At 37.2% G+C, this 21,374-nt stretch overlaps 1 protein-coding gene across 1 annotated transcript; it reads left to right on the top strand.

The window, feature by feature from the left end:
* Positions 1 to 11,648: 11,648 nt before the first annotated feature.
* LOC121465812 (olfactory receptor 4F15-like) lies at positions 11,649 to 12,584 on the top strand. The gene has a single exon (XM_041679215.1). The coding sequence runs from the start codon at positions 11,649 to 11,651 to the stop codon at positions 12,582 to 12,584; it is 936 nt and encodes a 311-aa protein (XP_041535149.1).
* The last annotated feature ends 8,790 nt before the right edge of the window (positions 12,585 to 21,374 follow it).

Below are 21,374 nucleotides of genomic sequence, written 5' to 3'. Positions count from 1 at the left end.
GTGGGGGAAGGAGAAGGGCCCTGAGCTCACAGTGCAGGGTGTCTTTAAAGGGAGAAAGCACAAGCAGGGAGTTAAGCATTTCCAGATTGGGTAGGGCGATAGTTGGCTCTAAGTCAAGAGGGGATTTTTGTAACTTTCCACAAAACTACCTGGTAAGTATAAAAACAAAAACAAAACCAAACTTGTCTGTGTAGCTTCTGACTGGTTGTCCTCAGGTCTCTGGGTAGCCAGGCAGTTTTTGGGCTGGCTGTGGCTTTTCTCTGAATTTACAGGTACCAGGGGTGAGTTGCCTGCTAGGTTAGACTCACCAAGATTGGGCATGTGTTTAAAATGGCTTTAGTCTTGTTTCTTCAGGTCTTGATTAATGCTAATGATCAAAAGGTGTTTGATTTGATTTATAATAATCCTGTCGTCAAGATGAAAATGAATCCATGCACACTTAGTGTAATAGGAAGATAGAAAATAAAGCAAAACAAAACAAAATAAAATAAAACCCAAGACATTGGTGAATCATCTTTACCTCCATTGAATCATTGCCTGAGAGTTTACAATCCAATTTGGGTGCTTGCACTATTATTCTCTCATGTTAAAATTGAACAATTTTTAATAAACTTATTTGTTTTTCATCCTGGTCATAGTTTCTCCTCCATCCACTCTTCCCATTCATTCCCCTCACCTGATTTCTACCTTCCAATCCACTCCTCCTCCATTTCTGTTTAGGAAAGGGTTGATCTCCCATGAATATCAATAAAGCATGGCATTTCAAACTGCCTTTCATCTAAACTGAAGATCACTAGACAGTGGAAAGAATCACTGGAACTGACAGCCTAGCTTCTCAGGTCAAAGTAGGTTTGTCTTCCTATAGATTTCTTAGCCCACAGGATCTTCTGGAGCCTGACAGGCCCTGCACTAATCAGCAAGAGACAAATACGACCTTCAGCGACCATGGAGGACAATGAGGAGTAGCTCTAGGTGCCAACCAAGTAAGTTCTCTGTCATTTATCAATAACTCAAGTAAAATTTTATCCTTCTCAAAGATCTCTGATACAGTTTGACAGCTGAAAGGTTTTGTCAGTTTAAAAGGACAACCTCACCAAACAAATTTAAAGAAAATACAAACACAAATACAAGACCTACAAGATATAAAGGTGTGAGGACAAATACAAGTTACCAAATTTCTCTCTCACACTGCCTTACATAGTCTTAAAAATACTTTTCATTGTGCAAAAATATGTCACAGTCATTCTGACATAAATATACTGTTGCTTATACAATGTATATGTCTAAAATGTCTGTTTCCACAAACCCAAAGAATTCTTGTGAGTTTCAGGGAGCTGAATTGAAGGATCCACCTCAAACAGGTCAGATAACCCCTCATCAATTCCCTGGTTCTAATTTTTTTCCCTAAACTTAACTATGTCCTCTGTTCTGCCAATACCTTAAACACGTGTAAGAGACACCAGACATTTCCATTCTACAAACACTGGACAGGAACAAACAGACCAGCTATGCCAGGATGTGACCAGAACCCAGCTTTCTCAGGTTTTCCCACAAGATGAGACCCACAAATAAACAGGAAGCAGTATTGAGAATTCACCACCCCAATTCATTTAACTTCTTGTGCCTAAACTCTGTCATTTTATTATAAAAAATGATATGTGAATGTAATGGTCTGCTTAGTCATTTTAAGAGACAAGCCACGCCCACGCTCCCCCCTATCTGCTGAGGCAAGCTGATTTAAAGAAAGATATGCCTATGAAGATATAAGAAGCTTATGGTGCACCAGAGTGGATTAAAAAAAATCCCTCATCACATAATAATCAAAATACTAAACCTATAGAATAAGGAAAGACTATTAAGAGCTACAAAGGAAAAAGACCAAATAACATATTAATGTAGACCCTTCAGAATTACGCCTGATTTCTTATTGGAAACAATGAGAGACAGAAGGTCATGGTTGAGCATTATGCAGACATTAAGAGACCATGGATGCCAGTGCAGACTACTATACCCAGCAAAACTTTCAATCACCATAGAAAAACAAAACAAGATATTCCATGACTAAACCAGATTTAATCAATACCTAGTTAAAAACTCAGTCCTACACAAAATACTAGAAGGAAAACTCCAACCTAAGGAATTTGGCTACGTAAACAAAAACACAGACAATTGATGGTCTCATAGCAGCAAACACCAAAGAAGGGGGAAAAGCATAAATTAACATCACCAACAACGAAAACTAAATTAACAGGAGATAGCAATTACTTATCATTAATATCACTTAATGTAAATGTACACAACTCATCTGTAAAAAAAGCACAGGCTAACAGATTGGATATGAAAACAGAATCCATTCTTATTCTGCATACAAGAAACACACCTCAAACTCAAAGAGACATTGCCTCAGAGTAAAGGGTTGGGAAAAAATATTCCAATCAAATGGGCCTAAAAAACAAGCTGGTGTAGCTATCCTAATATCTAACAAAATAGACTTCAAACTAAAATCAATCAAAAGAAACAAATAAGGTCATTACATATTAGTCACAAGAAAAATCCATCAAGAGGAAATCTTAATACTGAATATCTATGCCCCAAATACAAGGGCATCTTCATATGTAAAAGAAACACTTCTAAAGCTTAAATCATACATTAAACCCCACACATGAATAGTGGGAGACTTTAGTACTCCCCTCTTATCACTGGACAGGTCAGTAAGACAAAAAATGAACAGAGAAATAAGGACACTAACAGATGTTATGACTCAAATGGACTTAACAGACATCCAAACATAAAAGAATATACCTTCTTCTCAGTACCTTTTGGAACCTTCTCAAAAATTGATCACATACTCAGTAACAAAACAAACCTCAGCAAATACAAAAAAAAAAAAAAACTTTGGAAGAACCCCATGCATCTCATTGAATCACCATGGTTTAAAAGTAGAAGTCAAAAGCAATACTAATTCTAGAAAGCCCACAACACATGGAAATTAAACAATACTCACTGGAATCATCAATGAGTCAAGAAAGAAATAAAGGGGGAAATTAAAGACTTCCTAAAATTCAATGAAAATGGCCACACAACATACCCAAATTTTTGTGACACAATGAAAGCAGTGTTAAGAGGAAAGTTCAAGGCACTAAATGCCTACACGTAGAAGCTATGAAAATCCCCCACTATTGAATTAACAAAACATTTAAAAACTTTAGAACAAAAAGAAGCAAACTCACCCAAGAGAACTAGATGACAGGAAATAATCAGATTGAGAGTTGAAATAAACAAAATAGAAACAAAGAAAACAATATAAAGAATCAATGAGACAAATTGTTGGTTCTTGGAGAAAATCAACAAAATTGACAAACCTTTATTCAAACTAACTAAAGGCAGAGAGAGAATATCCAAATTAACAAAATCAGAAATAAAAAGTGGGATATAACAACAGACATGGAAGAAATCCAGAGAATCATAAGGTCATATTTTGAAAATCTGTACTCCACAAAATTGGAAAACTTAAAGGAAATGGACAGTTTTCTGAATAAATATCACTTACCAAAATTAAATCTAGACTAGATAAGCAAATTAAACAGATCTATAACAGTTAAAGAAATAGAAACAGTCATTGAAAGTCTCCCAACCAAAAAAATTCCAGGAACAGATGGTTTTACCTCAGAATTCCACAAGATTTTCAAAGAATAACTAATACTAATACTCTTCAAATTGTTCCACACAATAGAAACAGTAGGAACATTGCCAAACTCTTTTTATGAGGCTACAATTACCCTGATACCCAAACCACATAAAGCCATTACTTAGAAAGAGAATTGCAGACTAATCTCACTCATGAACATTGATGCAAAAATACTCAATAAAATACTGGCAAGTCAAATCCAAGAACATATCAGAACAATCATCTAACATGATCAAGTTAGCTTCATCCCAGAGATGCAGGTATGGTTCAACATATGAAAATCTGTCAATGTAATCCACCATATAAACAAACTAAAAAAAAAAATGAAAACCACATGATCATCTCATTAGATGATGAGCAAGCTTTTGACAAAATACAACATCCCTTCATGATAAAGGTCTTGGAGAGAGCAGGGATACAAGGGACATAACTAAACATAATCAAGGCAATATACAGCAAGTCAACAGCCGATATCTAACTAAATGGAAAGAAACTCACAGTGATCCCACAGAAATGAGGAACAAGACAACGTTGTCCGCTCTTTATATATCTATTCAATATAGTTCTTGAGGTCCTAGCTACAGCAATAAGACAACAAATGGGGATCAAGAGGATACAAATCAGAAAAGACGAAGTCAAACTCTCACTATTTGCTGATGATATGGTAGTTTACATAAGTAACCCCAAAAATTCTACTGAAGAACTTCTACAACTCCTAAACACTTTAAGTAATATAGCAGGGTACAAGATTAACTCAAAAATATCAGTAGCACTCCTGTATACAGATGATAAATGGGCTGAAAAAAGAAATCAGAGAAACATCACACTTCACAATAGCCACAAATAGCATAAAATATCTTGGAGTAACTCTAACCAAACAAGTCTTGTATGACAAGAACTTTAAACCTTTGAAGAAAGAAATTGAAGAAGACACCAGAAAGTGGAACAATCTCCCATACTCTGGGGTAGGTAGAATTAACATAGTAAAAATGGCAATCACACCAAAAACAATATACAGATTCAATGCACTGCTCATCAAAATTCCAGCAAAATTCTTCACAGAACTCAAAAGAATGATACTCCACTTCATATGAAAAAGGACAAAAACCCAGGATAGCCAAAACAATCCCGTACAGTAAAAGAACTTCTGGAGGCATCACACTCCCTGACTTTAAACTCTACTACAGAGCTACAATACTAAAAACAGCCTGGTATTGGGATAAACACAGACAAGAGGACCAATGGAACTGAATTGAAGACTCGGATATTGATCCGCCACCTATGAAAACCTGATTTTTGACAAAGAAGTAAAAACTATAAAATGAAGAAAGAAAACATATTTAACAAATGGTGCTGGCATAACTGGATATCAGCATGTAGAAGAACAAAAATAGGATCCATATCTCTCACCATGCACAAAACTCAAGTGCAAATGGATCAAAGACCTCAACATAAAACCAGCCACACTGAACCTTACAGAAGAGAAAGTGGGAAGTACACTTGAACTCACTGGCACAGGAGACCACTTCCTAAATATAACCCCAGAGGTACATACACTGAGAAAAACAATTAATAAATGGAATCTACTGAAACTAAAAAGCTTCTGTAAAGCAAAGGACATGGCCAACAAGACAAAAGGGCAGCCTACAGAATGGAAAAAAAGTCTCACTATCCCCACATTAGACAGACATATAATCTCCAACATATACAAAGAACTCAAGAAATTGGTCATCAAAAGAACTAATACCCCAATTAAAAAACAGAGTACAGACCTAAACAGAAAACTCTCAACAGAGGAATCTAAAATGGTTGAAAGACACTTAAGGAAATGCTCAATATCCTTAGTCATCAGAAAAATTCAAATCAAAACAACTATGAGATTTCATCTTACACCAAGATGTGTAAGAATGGCAGAGATTAAAAACACTGATGACAACTTATGCTGGAGAGAATGTGGGTTAAAGGGAGCACTCCTGTATTGCTAGTGGGTGTGCAAGCTGGTACAGCCCCTTTGGATATCTGTATTGGAAGTCTGTGATTTCTCAGAAAAGTGGGAAACAACCTTCCTCAAGACCTAGCAATACAACTTTTGGGTATATGTCCAAAGGATGCTCAATTGTGTCACATGGACATGTGTTCAACTATGTTCATAGCAGCATTGTTTGTCATAGCCAGAACCTGGAAACAACTTAAATTCCCATCAACCAAAGAATGGATAAGGACAATTTGGTACATTTACCCAATGGAGTACTACACAGCAGAGAAAAATGACATCCTGAAATTTACAGGCAAATGGATAGAGCTAGAAAACATCATATTGAGTGAGGCAACCCAGATCTAAATAGACAATTATAATATGTACTCAGTCATAAGTAATTTTTAAACATAAAGCAAAGAAAATCAGCCCACAAATCACAGTCTCAGAACCTAGACAACAAGGAGAACACTAAGAGAGACATACAAGGATTTAATCTATATGGGAAGTATAAATGACAAGATCTCTTAATAAATTAGGAGCATGGGACCATGGGAGAGGGTCAAAGGGGAGAAGCAAGGAGGGGAGCAGCGAAAAATGTACAGCTCAATAAAATCAATAAAAATGAGACCAATTAGAAAAAAAATTATATCAGTGCTTTACTCAGTCTTTATGAGAGAAGCTTCCTCTGCAGCAGACAGGAACAAATAGAGATTCACAGACATTATGTTGAGAGTAAGAGTCCGTGGAATACTCATAAAAAATCTCCATGAAATTCCTCCACTTAGGGTTCTGGGAACCCTGTGGAAGTCAAGGCACAAAGTGAAAGATCCAGAGGGCATGGAATACACCAAAAAAATAAGACTCTCTAAATCAACAAAATCAATGCTCATTGAACTCACAGAGACAGAGGAGTATGTGAATAAGTGGGTCTCTGATCCTTGTTACATCTCTTGAGCTCTTTTCCTTCTGTTGGTTTGTCTTGTTTTATTCCAATGTAATAGTTTTTGTTTTATCTTATGTTTTATTTTTAAAAAGAAAGAAAGAAAATAGCAGAGAATATTCTAGAATGGTGAAGGGAAGGTAGGCAAAAGGTCCTATTCCTAACTAAGAGCTATGGGCAACTGATAGCTGCTGGGAAGGGGATAGTCAGATGTCTTTAACAATGTGACCCATGGTGAGTCACAATGCTCACAATAGAAAACTGCATGTGCAACCGTGTATGAGAAACATCAACTGTATTTGATAGACTGCAAAAGGACAAGAGTACATAAAGTTGCATAGGTGAGAAATCAGAGGTAGATCTGGCAGGAGCTGGAGAGGGGGTGGGTATATTCAAAATACATTGATCAAAATTCTAAAAGAACTAATAAAAATGGAAAAACAGAAAATGAATGTTCAATCCTGATCAGTTACACTTATGCACTGCTGGTGGAAGGCATAAACTTGTCCAGACCCTATGGATACATTTTTCTCTGAAAACACAGAAAAGAGATTAAACATAAGATGCAGGTAAACCACCCTTGTGTGTTTACTTGGAGATAAGACATCACAGAGATACTTCCACATCAATGTTTGCTGTAGCAGTGTTTACAGTAGATAGGACTTAGAACAAACCTAGGTGTCTCACCAAAGAAGAATGGATGAAGGGCATGTGATATATACACAGAACAAATTTTTTTCAGCCATAGAAAAGAACAAAGTTGTATCATTTGCAGGGATATATATGGGGATAATCATATTAACTGAGTTAAGCCTTGAAGACAAATATTTGTTTTCTCATATTTGTGTTTCCTAGAGTTTATATGCATTTTAAAAATCACGTATGTGTGTATGACAAAATTTATCTAAGACAATAAAGGAAAATAATGGGAGAGTGAACAGTTAGGTAAGGGTGGAGTATGGGGTGAATGTGCTGAATATGTTACATATACATTATAAAGAATATAAAAATAAAATAATAAAAAAGGAAAACAGCAGCACACACAACGCTGAACACAACTCTTATCAATCAGTACATTGTTCTTTTTAGAACTAATTAACTGAGGATTTAGTGACCTCACTTAATTAAGTACCTCACTTGATCTTCACTTCTCTCATTCCTAGCTAATAATGTCAAGTCTTCATTAGAATGATGGTTCCTGCAGAAAGCATGCCTAGAGCCATAGAAGTAGACTTACGTGTTCTTTCTTTTCTATTCCTCTTTTCTGCACTGTTCATGCTTTAAAAACACTGTTATCTGGAACAAGTTAAAATGCTGTGTTTGCGTGTATTTCTTTGTTGGGCTTGGAGGTCTTTAAACTTGGAGGACAAGTAGTGTAAATAAACTTCGTGTGTAGGTTTTTACTATCAAGGAACTTAAATCTAGTAGACTTTAGCAAGACAACTTCTGGTATGATTTTGGAGATTATATTGTAGACAACTCTGTAAAGCAAAAAGAAATTAAACTGTTTTTGGATTGTTCTGGGTCATGTGTTCTCATTGACGTATATAGTGAGATTCACATGATTTTGATTATTTTTATCTTCAAATACTCTGCTTCACTTTAAATCTTCAGTGATCAAGTTTGAAGTGATAGATAAAATCACCAAATAGTCTTAGATTTTTGGTTTTGTTTCAGTTTTATTTCCTCTCCAGTGACTCATTAGATTTTCATTTGTTACTTACACCAAAACAATTGGATTCCAGTAGTAATTCCCTGGGTCACATGAGCAATGTTGGCACGTTTAGGCTCTTCAGCAGCATCTATCTGGTCATTAGTCTCCATTCTCTTAATTAATATCCCCTTTTATTTACTCAGTTATTGCTAGAATAGCAATGGTGTATGTCAAAACTCAGTTACTAGGGAATTCTCTGACTGGAAATTCTGCCGTTTGGAAATAGGTAGGTGAAAGATGGAAAGGGAACATGATAATGGAGAAATTGGACATGGATTTTTTGATTCAATTTCAGAAAACTAGCCTAGTGGCAGAATCTCATCTCTCTGTCTCTCTGTCTGCTTGTTGGTCTATCTTTCTATATACCTGTCAACCAGTTTTATATTATAATGTAGAGAAGATAGAACAGATCAAAATAGAAAGAAAATAACTGTAAATTGTGGATAAAGGCAAATAACAGACATAGAATTTTACCTTGTAGTAAAAGAAATGTACCTTTGGTTTAAGAGCAATCTGAAGTTTTCAGCATATATTTTTGAGGGTAAAGTATGCCTAGTTAAGAATTTGGCTATTAATCACTTCAAGAATCAAAGTAGGATTTAATGTATAGAAACCAAAAGTCAGGACTACTTGTTTTAATTTGTTTCCATGCTGGTCACAGACAAGTTAACTAGAAATAAATTATAGATCGTAGTTCTCTGGTGCCTTTATTGAAACAAAAGTGAAATGATAGGCACATAAATTAGGCATAAAATAACTGTACAGCCTTTTTGCAAAGTTTTTCCTGAATGTCTAATTTTGGTATTCTATAATTTACAAACATAAAAATTGCTAAAATAGCATTCAATGGAAAAATAAAGAATTTGCTATAAATTATGTTTATTGAGCCTAGAGAAGCTAACTAACAAGGTGAGCCCTTAGAAAAAGATATATAGATCCACCTGGAAAGTAGAAATGGACAAGATCACCTGACAAAATTGGGAACAAAGGTTTGGGAGGAGAAGGGAGGATAAAAGGAGAAGAGGAGGGGAAAGGTGAGGAGAACTTGAGAAAATGGGATAGTCGAGATGGAGGAAGGACAGAAATGAGAACATGGAAAGAGCTATCTTGATTAAGAGAGCCATTATGGGGTTAGCAAGAAATCTGGCTCTAGAGAATTTCCCAAGAATTCACGAGGATTATCCCAGGTAAGAACCTAAGCAATAGAGGAGAGGGTGTCTGAACTGGTTGATTGAGTTTCTAGTTGTTTTCTGTTTCATTCTAATTTGGGTTATCATACATAAAATGCATTTAGATAATACCCAGGGAAAAACACAGACCCAAATACAGGTGCATAGCGACTGACATTATGAAATATATGGGGAAATAGTTAACAATATGACTGCTTAATTTTTGAGACAGATAACATAAAAAGGAAGAAAAACAGGCAAAAATTGAATAGCAGAGTGTCATTATCATCTGTGCATTTTTGCTTGTGGAAAAACAGACATGTACACAGGTTAAATGTTTGACCTTACAGTTCTTCTACGAGCAGAAAAATATGCACTATCAAAATGGGGCAAAAATGACCTCAAAAATTTTTACTGTATTCTTAAATAGTATATTTTTGTAAAAATTAGATATCCCTTTGGTGTCCATGGGATCAGAAATTTGACTTCTCTGATTTTATAACCAAGGCAGTAGTTCCTTTATTTTCTTTAAAGTATGAACTTCAAGTGGCTAAGATTCTATTCTAAATGACTAAGCCCAGGCAAATCTACAATATAGGATGATTTTTTTAGAAAGGAAATGTTGCCGAGTCATGCTTTCATAGCCTGTAAGTATGAAATTAAAGAAAAGAAGAAGACAAAATAATAATGGGTGTGTATTCTGGAGGATAAAAGTAATCAAAATATTCTTTCAGAATTTGTTCAGGTTACTCAGAAACAAAAGATGTTCTGAGATCACTGAGCCTTCCAGGGGCCAATGGGTGTAACTCTTGTCTTTGAGACTCGGAAGACACAAGTCATGCCATTTCAGCATCATCTGATATGTTCAGTTATTTCCCTCCCTCCCTTCCTCCCTCCCTCCCTCCTTCCCTCCCTCCCTCCCTCTTTCTTACTAATTGTAAACACCATTTTTTTGGTTCTATTCTACCCAACTTCATAATTGATGGACAATCTTAGGCTTCATACGATTTTCTATCAGGGAAATTCCAGTTGCCCAAACACTTGCTTCTCTTTCCAGAAAGTACTCAGAAAAGAGAGGAGTATTCACATATCCATGAAGGGCACATTAGTTCTTAGTGTCTGAAATCTTGGAGACATTAGAATTTTATTTTATATGTGTAGAAAAGTTGTTTTGACATATGAATTTCAATATTTAGAAAGACAGCCTTATTTTTCTGTTATTTTGCCGTTACAGCTTAGATTTTTTTCATTGATAATTTTACCTTTTGTTATATACAAATCTGTATGATCCCATTTAGCCATGGGATTTTGAAGTATTCTGATAGTATGCCTTTATAATGGCCTGCTATGGCTTAAATGATCTTTATTCCCATTGCCTCTTAGATCTCATCTCCACAACCCTCATTTAGTCTCTAACCTCTGGTATGTTTTTTGGACATTGCAGTAAAGCTTACACCTTAGGGGCTCTTGCTTTTTCTGTTGTGTCTACATGAAATACTATCACCCCAAATAACTTACTGAATTATTCACTGTTTATTCATGTTTCTCATGTTTCTTCTCATTTGAATGATGAGCAAAAACTGTCTCATGAGTCCCATTTTGGAATCACATTCCAAGTACTGTCCTGGTGCTCCTTGCTTAAATTTCCTATAAGTGAAAGCATCATTTGAGACCTGTCTCAAAAAATTGTATTATAATAGAGAGAAAGATGATTTCTAACTTGAGGAATAAAATCAGAGTCTCTTCTGTGCAATAGCCAGTGTCTGTCCTGCATATGTGGTAGACGAGATCAGTTGTTCTGATTCCAGGGACAGGATGGTTAACATTGAAAGCACTAACTCGACAACTCAACATCAAGTGCTCTTGCTTTTGTGTTTGATCAGGTGCGACATGTATACCAGTCAGCTGGATTCTTTACAATTGTGTATGATAGAGATCTCTGCAGCAAGTCTTCTTTTTAGAAAAATCTTTGATTGTCATTTGTAACACGAGCAATAGTGGCCAACAGAATGCAATTCAATTTTTGTGAAACACTCAGGTAATACTTGCTGTCCATTGTTAATATACCTTTTATAGTGAGTATGAATACACTATTAATCTGAATATTCTCATTTTTCCCTTTAGGTAACAATAAAATAAATCCTTGAATTGGGCCCACCATGAGAGCAAACCTTTCTGCAGTGTCTGAATTTGTGCTGCTGGGGCTCTCAAACTCCTGGGAGATCCAGATTTTTCTCTTTTTCTTTTTCTGTCTATTCTATGTTTCCAGTTTGACAGGAAACTTCATCATACTTGTCACTGTCACTTCTGACCCCTATTTGCATTCTCCTATGTATTTTCTACTGGCAAATCTCTCTGTTATTGATCTTATATTTTGCTCCATTGCAGCACCCAAAATGATCTGTGATCTTTTTAGGAAGCAGAAAGTCATCTCTTTTGGAGGCTGTATCAGTCAGATATTTTTCAGTCACGCTGTTGGAGGCACTGAGATGGTGTTGCTCATAGCTATGGCCTTTGACAGGTATGTGGCCATATGCAAACCCCTCCACTATCTGACCATCATGAGCCCACGGATGTGCTTGTTAATACTAATGGCTTCTTGGATCATTGGCCTCATTCATTCATCAGCCCAGTTGGCTTTTATTATAAACTTGCCCTTCTGTGGTCCTAACATATTAGACAGCTTCTACTGTGACATACCACAACTTCTTAAACTTGCATGCACAGATACTTACAAGCTTGAGTTTATGGTCACTGCCAATAGTGGGTTCATTTCCTTGGTTGCATTCTTCTTACTCATCATCTCCTACATCTTCCTCCTCATCACTGTCCAGAAGCACACCTTAGGACGCTCATCCAAGGCCCTTTCTACTCTGTTGGCCCATATTACTGTTGTCATTTTGTTTTTTGGCCCATTGATTTTTTTCTATGTCTGGCCTGCTCCTTCAACACATGTGGATAAATTTCTAGCTATATTTGATGCAGTTTTGACTCCTTTTCTAAATCCAGTTATCTATACATTCAGGAACAGGGAGATGAAGATAGCAATCAGGAAAGGATTTTGTCAGTTCCTGGGTTTTAGAAAATTAATATAGATGGTCTGGTTGAGATATAAAGAACTGAGCTGAAAGTTCGTAGTAGCCAGTCCCCCTAAAGCACTTTGTGTTACAAATCCTTTGCATACATTCAGACAATCATTGCCTGTCGTGTGAGTCTCTTTTGTTTCCACTGAATAATGGGTGACTCTATTTTTTTTTGAAGAGAAAGAAGGTATTTCTACAAAACATCTACCAATAAATAATTTAAATCTTCTTAATTCTCAAACAACTGTGCCAATAATTGCATTAACCTGTGTTTATGACAAAGGTAGTTTTAGTTCTAACAATAACCATACCAGTTTCAAGCTGTTCTGCCATTGGTGTATTTCTTTTGTTAATGCAAAGATATTTATTAAGTGTAAAAATGGGACATATAGACAATTTGTCTAGTAAAAATAAACTACTGAAAAATCTAAACTATTCATTTTAAATTATTTATCTTTACATTTTGTTTTTAAAATTATATATATATATATATATATATATATATATATATATATGAACTGTATTTGCATCATTTCCCCCATCCCTCTATTCCCTCCAATGCTTCACATATTCCCTCTCCATCTCAAATTCATGGCCTTTTCCCTTTATTGTTGTTACACACATATACATAAATCAATCTGTACATATACCCTGCTGAGTTTGTTTATTATTGATCATTTGTATATGATCGTAGGGTGACCAATTGGTATTCAATAAAGTTAGGCTCTTCATTCCTAGGGAAGACTGATTCTTTCTCAGCAGTCAATAATTGTCTGTAGCTCTTTATTTAGGGATGAAATCTTGTGAGTTTCCCCTATCCATGTTGTCATGTCAACTTGAGTTGTCATTATTCAGATCCTATTGAGGCTGCAAAATTTAGGAGGCATTATATACCATCAGACTCCCTAGTCCTCTGACTCTTACAATCATTTGTACCTAACTTTATTGATGGTCCCTCAGTCTTAGGTATAGGGGTTGTGTTGTAGATGTCTCAACTGGGATGCACATACCATGGTCTTTTGTTCTCTGCTTGTAGGACAGTTGTGGCTTTCTGTAATGAATTTCATCTGCTACAAAAAGAAGTTTTATTGATTAAGGGTGAGAGCTACACTTGCCTGTGGGTTTAAGGATAATTATAAAGAATGCAGTTAGAATACCAACTTGAAACAAGACCAAGACCCTTCCCCCATATCAAGGCTGAGAAAGGTATCCTATCATAGAGAATGGGCTCAAAAAAAAAAAAACAGTAGTTCATGCACCTGGGTAGGTCCTTGTCTGACTGCCAGGGGCTGCCTCACAACAGATCAAGCCATATAATTTTTACCCACATTTAGAGGGTCTAGTTAGGTTCTATATAGGTTCACCAGCTGTCAGTCCATAGTTCATGAGCTCCCACTAGCTTGGGACACCTATCTCTGTGGTTTATCCCATCATGGTTTTGACTCTCCTTATTCATAATGTCCCTCCTCCCTCTCTTCAACAGATCTCCAGGAGCTCAGCCCATTACTTGACTGTGGGTCCCCAAGAAGGCCTTACTCCCACTGAGGAGACAATAGGAGATAGGAGGAGGGATGAGGGGTGAGAGATGGGGAGGGCTGGGGAACTGTGGTTGGTATATAAAGTGAAAAGTAAAATTTTAATAAAAATATCAAGAAAATAATGCAGTTAGAGATTTTTGGTTTTTATTTTTGAAATGGGAAGTAGTATGTTCTCCTTTAGGGTCCATGATCACATTAGCCACAGGTAGATGGCTAGGTTTACAGTAGCAGGCTTGAGTTCCCTCCTATGGAGTGGGACTTAAGTCCAGTTTCACAGCTATTGATTTCCACAAAGTTATAAGTACTGCCATTGCACATTTGGGGAAATCTTGGTATCCTGGTATTCTTGTGATTGATAGGTATCATAGCTACCTACAAGTGTGGGGAGGACTATCAGTTACTTTTCCCTTTTGGCAATTTTCATAGCACCTTCTGGTACTATGGAAGCTAAGCCATGTGAAGTGGCTTCTAGATCAGATCCAGCTTGATTCCTCTAAGTCTTTGTCTGAGGTACACAATAAGAACTTATCTTCAACTTATGGGATGCAACGAAAGGCACCAAAACAGTTTATATTGCTTTAGGAGTTGCTTGGACTCCCCTGAGCAACAACTTAAAGGGAGTTTCTCATGCTTTATGCTGGAGAACTTGTTAGGTACGCTATGACTCTTTGGAGAAGGGGCACTATCACTTCAAGTATCATAAATTCATTTAAACTGTGTGTGTGTGTGTGTGCGCACGCGCGTGTGTGTATGCATGGTTATATAACTTTATGTAATTGTGTTGTCTTTGAATTGTTAGACTTCTGAGGAAGGAGCAACAGCTGCTAAAAGACATTTGATTACAAATGCTGCTGGATTAATCTAACCCATAAATTTTGAAAATGCCTTGACTTCAAAATTTATTTTACTTTTCAGCACTGGAATCAGCTCCCAAATTCCAGTTAAAGAGTGGGAGGAATGAGTATATGAGCAAAGAGGTCAAGACCATGAGATATTCACCCACTGAAACAGTTTACCTGAGCTAATGGGAGCTCACCAACTCCAGCTTGACCGGGAAGCAACAAGCAAAGGACCAAACTAGTTTCTCTGAATATGGTTGACAGTTGCATGGCTCGGGTAGACTGAAGAGTCACTGACAGTGGCACCAGGATTTATCCCTACTGCATATACTGGCTTTTTTTGGGATCCTATTCTCTTTGGATGTATACCTTGCTCAGCCTAGATATAGTAGGGATGGCCTTGGACCTTCCATAATGCAATGTGCCTTACCCTCTCTGAGGATTGTATGTGGGTGGAGTTGGAGGAGGGTGTGCGGAGGGAATGGTAGAAGGGGAACTTGGATTGGTATTTGTTAAAAAAATCTAATAAAAATGGAAAAACAAACAAACAAAAATAAACAGAATTAAATAAGCATTAGAGAGTTCTAGATTTTGCAAATTCATACTCTAATTAAGACTAAAACAGACTGAGTGATAACAAAAACAGTGAGAATGCTGTGGCCTACTCCTCCTATTCCCTATGAGCTGATGGAGTTCTTGCAGCACTCTACTTCAATTTGTTATCAGGTTTTATGGAATCATATCTTGTGTTGATGATTTCAACATTTTGTAACAACAAAATTCCATATAGTTGTAAAGATGGAATTTATTGGTTAATAAAAGTAAAAGCAAAAAATAAAAAAAGATTTGTTGCGGGAGGTCCTCCCACTCCTCCAGCCTATCACCGCTGAGGTACCAGCCCACTGGGGCGTGGTTTCTCTCCCTTTAAAAAAGCGGCTACTTCCCTCTCCTCTCTCTCTTCACTTCCTGCTCCGCCTGCTACTAGACTCCTTTCCTGGTTGCATAGAGGGCTGTTGCCTGGGACAGTGATCTGTAAGTTTTTTCCCCTTTAAATAAATACCACCCTAATAATCATAACCCCGAATTGGTGTGGCATTGTTTGTGATTTACGCCTTCATTTTGGCACCCAACGTTTGGTTTTAGAACCTCTCCTTTCCCCACTCGCAGCCGCGAGTTCGGCTTGGCGGCCCCAAGTACAGCTTGGCGGCTGCAGGCTTGGCAGCTCTAGTTCGGCTTGGCGGGAGCCCTCCCTTCCTCAGCCGCCAGCGGCCTTGGACTCCCCACGTGGATTTAAACTCCACAGGCACGCGTAGTCTCTGGCCGCGTGGTTTGCTCTTTTCTGAGTCATTTTTAAATCTCCCTTGCAAGTACAGCTCTTAAGTGGCACGAACCAGAGCACGTGGTTGCTGAAAGCTGCAACCCCTCAGGGTGACTTGTTCCGTCTCAGGAATTGATTTAATTACATTTACTTTGTTGAGAAACTTGCATTTTCCAGTTTTTAACATCTACTAAGGCACTGAAACAGGACCATGTTTTCACCGCTACTCTGCAACAGCGCCACCTGCTGGATAATAGGTAATATTGCAGTTTTTGTTTCTAACACAAATTTTACTGCTTTGTTTTCACTAATACAATGGATTAGTAAATTTATATTTACTAATACAATGAATTACATCATACAAGGTTTATATGATTAGGGGGATACCTTAATTTGCTTGTTACTAGCCTTCAGTTTTCTTTTCCATATTCTATCATTAAGGAAGAATATGGCACTCCTAAGAACGATTGAATCTTTACGTACTAATAATGAACAGAAGAATATGGCACTCCTAAGAACGATTGAATCTTTATGTACTAATAATGAACAGAAGAATATGGCACTCCTAGAAACGATAGAATCTTTACAAACTAATAATGAACAGAAGAATATGGCACTCCTAAGAATGATAGAATCTTTACGAACTAATAATGAACAACTAATTGACAGGATTAAAATTATTGAAAATCAGAGGTTATCTGAACAAGTGGATACTATGACAGACAAAATTGATTCCATATCCAAGGGTATTAGAAAGTTACCTGAAAGGGTTCAGGCTGTTGAATTTGACGTTCAAACTTTATCACAAAGTTTTGATAAGGTAACAGACAGAATGTACCTCCAAGATGGGAATCTACATGATATACAAGAAAAGTTTAAGGAGGACATGTTATCTTTGAAGGAAAAAATTAAAGCTTTGGAAACACAGCTGCAGAATGGGGACCAAAAAATTGATACCTCAGTGAAATCACTGGAAATATATACAGGTCAGGAGATTCAGGATTTAAGAGAGACAATGATAAAAAGATTTGAAAAGATTGGGGAAATTATTGCAGCTGGTGAACAGAGTAAGGAGGCACAAGGACAGGATACAAGGCCTCCAACAGCTATTAGAACTGGCTTACCCAGGGTTCTAGCGACATACCCTATACTTAATTCTGAAAAAGCGTCAACTTCTAAAGGCTCAAAGGGAGTCAGAGAAGCTAGATGGACGCCAATAGCAATGAATGATCTGAAAGAAATTAAGAAAGCTGCTGTTAATTTTGGCTTGCACAATGCATATGTAAAGGAAATGATAAGGACTTGGGCTTCTAATGCTAGAGCTACCCCCCATGATTTCCATCAGTTAGTGTCTGCAGTTTTAGATAATGGACCTTCCTTGATGTTTGGAATTTATTTCAGAGAAGAATCCAAACATATGGAACAGCAAGGAAGAGCAAAAGGTATTGAGGTTTCCCAAGATCAAATTCTTGGTGCAGGAGAATATGCTGATCCACAGGTCCAAACTCTTTACGACGATGAAGTACTGTGTCTATGTCACCAAGCAGGTTTAAATGCTTGGAATAGTATACAAGATCCAGCAAAAAAGGGTTGAATCATATACCAGAATTAGGCAGGGACAGAGAGAACCCTTTATTGACATTTTGCAAAGATTAATTAAGGCTCTGGACATAGGGGTAACAGACCCAGAAGCTAGAAGAATACTTCTTGAATCTCTAGCTTTTGAGAATGCAAACATAGAATGCAAAAAGATAATTGGGCCTTTAAAGTCTAGATCAGCACCTATGGATGAATGGATTCAGCATACAATGAATGTTGAGACATTTAGCTATAATGACGAATCTTGGGTAGGAGAAGTGATTTCCAAAGCAATGAGGAGACGTCAAACTGCCAGGTGTTTTAATTGTGGTAAATTAGGACATTTGCAAAGGGATTGCAGGCAAAGAAATTCTAGGAATAATATCTCTTCTGGGAATGACAAAAATAGGAGACCTCGAACTTCAGGTATATGTAGGAGATGCGGTAAAGGCAGGCATTGGTCCAACGAATGTAGGTCAACAACAGACAGACGGGGCAATCCGATATCATCGGGAAACTCCTTGGGGGGCCTCTCGCAGGCCCCCAAGCCAACAGTGGCCCAGTCATTCCCAGTCACAGTGGAGAACGTGCCTCACCAAGAAAATTAAAAGCTCCAATTTCTGCTGTAAAAAGTAATACTGGTCTAAATGAAGAATTACGTGTGGAGGATGAGTCAAAATCCCAATAGGACAGAGTAAACGTATATTTTGGCAGACTTCAATTAATGATCAAAGACCAAAGCTAAGAGTCTGTAAAAATGGCACTTTTCTTGAAGGCTTATTAGACACAGGTGCAGATGTAAGTATCATTACCCCAGAATCTTTGCATCCGAATTAGCCTCTTCAAGAGGTAGATGTTCAGTTCCTGGGAATTGGAACCCTATCTCGTGTAAAACAAAGCACAAGATGGGTTGAATGCATAGGGCCCGAAGGGCAAATAGGAAGACTAAGGCCATATATAGCCAATATTGCCATAAATTTATGGGGCCGTGACCTGCTACAGCAATGGAATACCCAGATTAACATTCCTGTATTTCCAGGAACTCATAATTCTGGGAAGGATATGATGAGGTATTATGGAAAAAGGTCACCAGCCATTCAGGCTGTACAAGAACATACAGCAAATACCAAACCTTTAGAGGTACCAACAGCCCTACCTTTAAAATGGCTAATTGAGAAGCCAATATGGACCAAACAATGGCCTCTAGCTGAAGATAAACTACAGGCATTGGAACAGCTGGTGCAAGAGCAACTAGATGCTCACCATATTGAAGAATCAACCAGCCCTTGGAATTCTCCTGTGTTTGTTGTAAAAAAGAAATCTGGTAAATGGAGAATGGTGACAGATCTAAGAGCTGTCAACAAAGTAATTCAACCTATGGGCCCACTACAATCTGGAATTCCTTTGCCTTCTCTGTTACCAAAAGGATGGCCTCTTATAGTTATTGATTTGAAAGATTGTTTTTTCACTATACCGTTACAAGAAAAGGATAGAGAAAAATTTGCCTTCACAGTGCCTACTTATAATAATTCTCAGCCTAATAGGAGATATCAATGGACTGTCCTCCCACAGGGTATGCTCAATAGTCCTACACTGTGCCAATATTTTGTAAGTAAGCCATTGGAAATAATTCATAAACAATTCCCCAAGTCCATCATTTATCATTACATGGATGACATCTTGTTATCTCATTCAAATAAAGATACTTTAGAAAGGATGTTTGAAGAAGAAAAGAAAGTCTTGCCTATGTGGGGATTACAAATTGCCCCTGAAAGATTCAAAGAGGAAATTCTATTAATTACCTAGGTTACAGAATAGGGTTAGAGAAAATTAAAACGCAAATGGCACAAATTAGGAAAGACCGGTTAAAGACTCTTAATGACTTCCAAAGATTGTTCGGAGACATTTCCAGTCTACGACCAGCTGTTGGGATAACACCTGATCTAATAGTTCATTTAAACAAAACCTTAGATGGTGATAAAGATTTGAATAGTCCAAGAGAACTGACAGCTGAAGCAGAAAAGGAACTGACAATGATTGAGGAAAAATTACAGGAGGCACATGTGGATAGGGTGAACCCAAATCTTAGCTGCATCCTAGTCATATTGCCTTCCAGAATTTCTCCTACAGGGATTCTAATGCAGAGGGAAGATATTATTTTAGAGTGGATATTTATACCTAATAAACCAAGTAAAAAATTAAAAACTTATGTGGAAAAGGTCTCTGAATTAATTATAAAAGGTAAGCTGAGACTTCGTCAACTAGCAGGTATAGACCCAGCAGAAATTATAGTGCCTTTTACTACTGAAGAAATAAAAAAGTTATGGGAAGACAATGAACCGTGGCAAAGAGCTTGTGCTAACTTTTTGGGAGAAATTAATAGCAACTATCCCAAAAGTGATAGACTTAATCTCATAAAAAGAACTTCTTGGATTCTTCCTAGAATTGTACGTGATGCTCCAATAACTGGAGCCCGTACGTTCTATACTGATGCAAATAAATCAGGGAAAGCAGGTTACAAGTCAGATGAATTGAGTAAGGTGGAACAAAGCCCTTATAATTCTGTCCAGAAGGCAGAATTATATGCCATTCTTAAGGTGCTAAGGGATTTTAAAGAACCTCTTAATATAGTTACAGATTCACAATATGCAGAAAGAGTTATCTTGCATATTGAAACCGCTGAATTTATACCAGATGACACAGAGTTGACTTCATTGTTTATCCAGGTACAAGACATAATCAGGAACAGGCTTTGTCCGATGTACATAACACACATCCGGTCCCATACAGGTCTGCCTGGTCCTCTAGCCCAAGGCAATGCTGAGATTGATCAATTATTGATTGGAAGTGTGCTACAAGCCTCTGAATTTCATAAGAAGCATCATGTCAATAGTAAAGGCCTAAAGAAAGAATTTTCCATTACTTGGCAACAAGCTAAGGACATTATAAAGAGATGTGCTACTTGTTCTTTCTATAATCAAACACCGTTGCCTGCAGGGAGTAACCCAAAGGGTACTAAGAGAAATGAAATCTGGCAGATGGATGTGTTCCACTTTATGGAATTTGGTAAATTAAAATATGTACACCACACCATAGACACGTATTCGGGTTTTAAATGGGCTACTGCCCTGAGCTCAGAAAAGGCTGATTCAGTAATCACACATTTATTGGAAGTTATGGCCATCATGGGTATACCTGCGCAAATAAAGACAGATAATGGTCCAGCATATGTATCTAAGAAAATGAAACGCTTTTTTATTATAATATAAAACACATTACAGGTATACCAAATAATCCTACAGGTCAGGCAGTTATAGAAAGATCAAATCGTACTATAAAGGATATGCTGAACAAACAGAAAGGGACCGAAAATACCCCCAGAAATAGATTACATAATGCTTTATTAACCTTGAATTTTCTTAACGCTAATGAGAAAGGAACGACAGCAGCAGAAAGACATTGGATAATGGAAAAGTCTGCTGAACTAAATCAACCGATTTATTTCAAAGATGTGCTGACCTCTCAGTGG

The sequence above is a fragment of the Microtus oregoni genome, unplaced genomic scaffold (assembly GCF_018167655.1).
Source record: "Microtus oregoni isolate MIOR12 unplaced genomic scaffold, Mior012 000031F_ref0000149, whole genome shotgun sequence".
In the NCBI taxonomy this organism is placed as follows: Eukaryota; Metazoa; Chordata; class Mammalia; order Rodentia; family Cricetidae; genus Microtus; species Microtus oregoni.
The sequence above is the reverse complement of the archived record's forward strand: the minus strand, read 5'-3'. Positions and strand labels throughout refer to the sequence as shown.